This window comes from Cyprinodon variegatus, unplaced genomic scaffold, assembly GCF_000732505.1.
Source record: "Cyprinodon variegatus isolate N-32 unplaced genomic scaffold, C_variegatus-1.0 Scaffold467, whole genome shotgun sequence".
In the NCBI taxonomy this organism is placed as follows: domain Eukaryota; kingdom Metazoa; phylum Chordata; class Actinopteri; order Cyprinodontiformes; family Cyprinodontidae; genus Cyprinodon; species Cyprinodon variegatus.
In genome coordinates this window covers 537,435-541,370 of record NW_015150920.1, presented here as the reverse complement: position 1 = coordinate 541,370, position 3,936 = coordinate 537,435, and the positions used below count along the sequence as shown (strand labels likewise).

Below are 3,936 nucleotides of genomic sequence, written 5' to 3'. Positions count from 1 at the left end.
CTTATTCTAAGGTGAAAAAAACTCATTCCACTGACAAACCATTTTCTTTTCCTACTCAAATTTACTGTAAATACACTTAACTTAAGAGCAATTTACATGGGTTCCTCAAATAGGATTCTAATTCATGATATACAAATCAAAAAGAAAAATACTAACAAAAATCCAACCCAGTACTGTTTCCCTCTAATATAAGCATTATTTTTGATTGAAGACTGCATTCCTATCAAACTACTGCAATAAATTGCAACGTGCATAAGGTTCTTCACCATGTGCTGCCTGAGCAGCAGTTTGCTCCTTGGCTCAGGACCTGCCCACTGAGAGTGAACTCACCCACTTTCTGGAAGCTCTCCCTGATCTCCTCCAGCTCCTCGGCGCTCACCTTCGTAGACATGCTGACGACCTGTGGGAGAGGAAAATATTTCAGGCATCTTTTCTCCTCCTGTTGGTTGAATAATTCATGGCAGTGCAAATCTGACTAGAAGAGATTCCCAGCTTCTCGACCATTTATTCACAAGTATGGCTGCTATGTGTGGGGCGCCGTTTGTAAAGTTAAGCAGTCAACAATTAGGAGCAATATTTATGGTCATTTTTTCACTATGTCATTTATTCTTTTATAAAAATCTTACTTAAATAAATATTGCAAACTAAATATATAGTCTGGAGCTAAACATTTATTTAACAAACTGAATATTTATTTTGCAAACTAAATATTTAGCTCCAAACTAAATATTTATTTAACAAACTAAGATTTTTATAAATGAATGAATGACATAGTGAAAAAATGACTTGGAAAAAAATAAACCCCTTATTATTCTTCATTTTAACTAGTGTTGCGACAATGTAAATTTTTAGCCCTGATACCTGGCTGTGCACTATTGGCCGATACCGATACCATACCAATGCCATCTGCTTGAAATTGATGTGTATATATATATATATATATATATATATATATATATATATATATATATATATATATATATGTATACTACGTATTTAGTATTAGCTAAAATCTAGTGGAGCTGGCAGTACAGAATGACAGTGTGGAGCTGGAGTACACCCCTTTACTGGCTGGGAGGAGTTAAACTTTTAGCTATCATCTTTAATGGCATCAAATTATCAGCAGTGAGCCTGACTGACCAAAAAACAAATAGACAGTTAGATGGAAGCATTAGGATCCCCACATTAAAACAAACAGCAGATTTTCTTTTGTCTGTTTTGTTTGCAGTATCACACAAAAGAAAAAAAAAAAAGGAATGATGATAAAAAAAAAAATTCTGTATACCCAGACGTATCAAGGACATAAGTAGCTTTTTTTCTGCACTTGTATCTAATCTTACTTTGAACACAAATATCTGTATTTTCTTTCATGAATTTCTTCAGATCTGCTCCTTACTTCTATACGTAATTGTTCCGTGGAACAAAATAGGAAGATAATCTGTCTAGTTTGAACCCTGTTTGGTTCATACAAAAACACTGATAGAGACATGGATGGAGGAGAGGAAACACTACAGATTCCTTCAGGTTCTACTTCAGATTTTATGATATTTGCAGCTTTAATGCTGTGATAATCCCACAGTAATGCTAATGAAGGACTGCTGGTCAGTTCAATCTATTCCACCCTCTCTGAAATATTCATTCAGAAAAAAATAGACAGTCTGTATGTTTCATATTCACTTTACAACCCAGTGAGGAAAAGAAGAAAATTATTTTACATGTATTAGCATTTTTATTTACTTTCAACTACCAGTCTTTTGTTTTTTTCCCAAAAAGGCGTCTATACTTTGACCTAAGAACGAGTGTAAGAACACCTCTGCTTGCACTGAAAAACAACCCATCTAGAAATAAGTAAAAATGTCTTAAATTAAGTGACTAAAGTGATTAAATGACTAATCTAGATTTTTATTTTTCCAGTGTGTCTGTTATTCATAGATCAAAACAATGACAATACGCTCTAATCTGCATAATATTTAATAACAGCAGCTGCTGATCCCAGAGCAAGAAAAATATCAACCACCCCTCATCAATAGAGCTGCTGCACTGGACAAAAAAATCCAAATCTACATAAGTCTTTTTTTTCAAAGTGCATTTGTTCTTGAATTAAGGAGGTAAAAGAGATACTTTGTCAATGGAACAAGACAATTTAGATTTAAAATAAGAAAAAACAATTGCATTGTCTTATTTCAAGTGCATTGTATCTAAATATCTTATTTTAAGAGTAAAAATACTAATTCCTTTAGCAAACTATCCAATTTACCTACTCCAATTAAGCGTAAATAAACTTGTTTTAAGACATTTTTTTACTTATTTCTAGATGTTTTTTCCAGAGTCTGTCTAATTTCTAATGACTTTTTAAGGATATGTATTTATGTAATGTCACAGACTTCCTGCTTTCCGTAAAATGGTGGCTAAGGTGCATCTTACTTCCACTAGATGTCGCTGTCTAAAGGGAAATGTCATTAAATCCTGTGGAGTTGATGACAGCAGTGCTGCAGTGGGTTCATCCAGACTAGTCTGAGCAGACTGGTCCACCTCCTGCACCAAGTCTCAGCTGAAGCACAGTGTACAGGTGCTCATCTGGCAGACCAATTAAAAAAACAACAACTGTGAGTCTGTCAGGATGGTTGGTAGGAACATCATGAATTCATGCCCATCCTGCCAATCATCACACAGCTTGTAAGCTGGATCTGTTTCCTTTCTCAGCTGAACATCTGTCTTAGAATATTAAGCAATTCTATGATGTTTATTTCTACTGCACTGCAGAGCTGAGCTGAATAGATGATGTAACCTAGATTTCCTCCCTGCTTGCTCCTAAACCCTGTGAGTGATCATCTTCTCCTTACCTGTGGTCTGCTGGATTGGTGCGGTGAAATGTGTCCCTGTCAGCCTGCCTCTGCTGCTCTGCCCCGGCTTTTAGGGCTGACACCGCCCGGCTGCTGGAGCTGCTCCTCCTCCTCCCCGCCTCCTCAGGAAGGAGGAGATCAGGGAGGTTCCTCACTGCTCCTCCTGGAAGATGCTCACTGTTTTCCTGCGTTGATTGCTCTGTTGCAATAAGATAAACCCCCTCTCATTTTATATAGATATAGAAAAGCAATCATCCAAAAACTACATTTTTTTTGTTTGTTTTTTATGCATGAAAGTTTTTATCTACATTTTTGATATATATATATTTTTTTACCAAAGCAAAGATTAAAATTCTGCTCATTATTCTGATTTACATCTGGATACTTTTCTCATGAAACGTGGTGTTTACAGACTCATTATGTGAAGAAAAATATATTAGACTGCAGGGTTTTAAAGTTATTTAACTTTGAAATTAAATAGATTTTTCCAGAGGTGTGCGTCCACAGACATTTGCATGCCCTGCCGCGGGCACGCGCATCGCTCAGTCGGTCTTCATTGACCTCATCATGGGACAATTTTCAAATGTATTTCAATTATGAGCACACTTCTTATTTCTGTGTGTAATTAAAAAGCGTTTTCCTACAGATTAAATAATAATTAAGAGAAGAAAACTAGGATTTTGAAACCTTTTATTAGTAAACTTTCTGGTTTATCAGCCTCTAGAACAGCGACTATATTAAAGAGACCTTTTAAATTAGCGGTTATAAACAGTACCCTATTGTTAAATAACTTAGAAGGCAGCTAAAATGTATTGAAATGGTTTAAAAGTTTAAAATACAGGTTGTGTTGACGAGTTTTAACAACAAATAATTGGTAGTGTTACACCGATACTGATACCAGTATTGGGCGGGGCCCAGATCCAGCACTAAAATGGTGGTATTGGTATCGGCGAGGACCAACAAATAGGTCACTGATACCATTTTGAGAGCCAGAAGTTTATTCAACTATTGTCACCCATTCCAGGTAGCCATGATGGTGATTATTTTACATCCAAGTAGCATGCAGTTCTTCATATATACACACACACATCAA

General features: G+C 35.9%; 1 protein-coding gene across 1 annotated transcript in view; it reads right to left on the bottom strand.

Moving 5' to 3' along the window:
• LOC107094157 (plastin-3-like) overlaps window positions 1-3,026 on the bottom strand; it is a 20,849-nt gene extending 17,823 nt beyond the window's left edge. Inside the window, exons 1-2 of the mRNA XM_015389597.1 lie at window positions 2,844-3,026; window positions 331-400 (exon numbers count right to left, since the gene is read on the bottom strand). Of these exons, the coding sequence (XP_015245083.1) occupies window positions 331-391 (61 nt within the window). The 5' untranslated portion in view covers window positions 392-400; window positions 2,844-3,026. The remainder of the gene's footprint in view (window positions 1-330; window positions 401-2,843) is intronic.
• Between the last annotated feature and the right edge of the window lie 910 nt (window positions 3,027-3,936).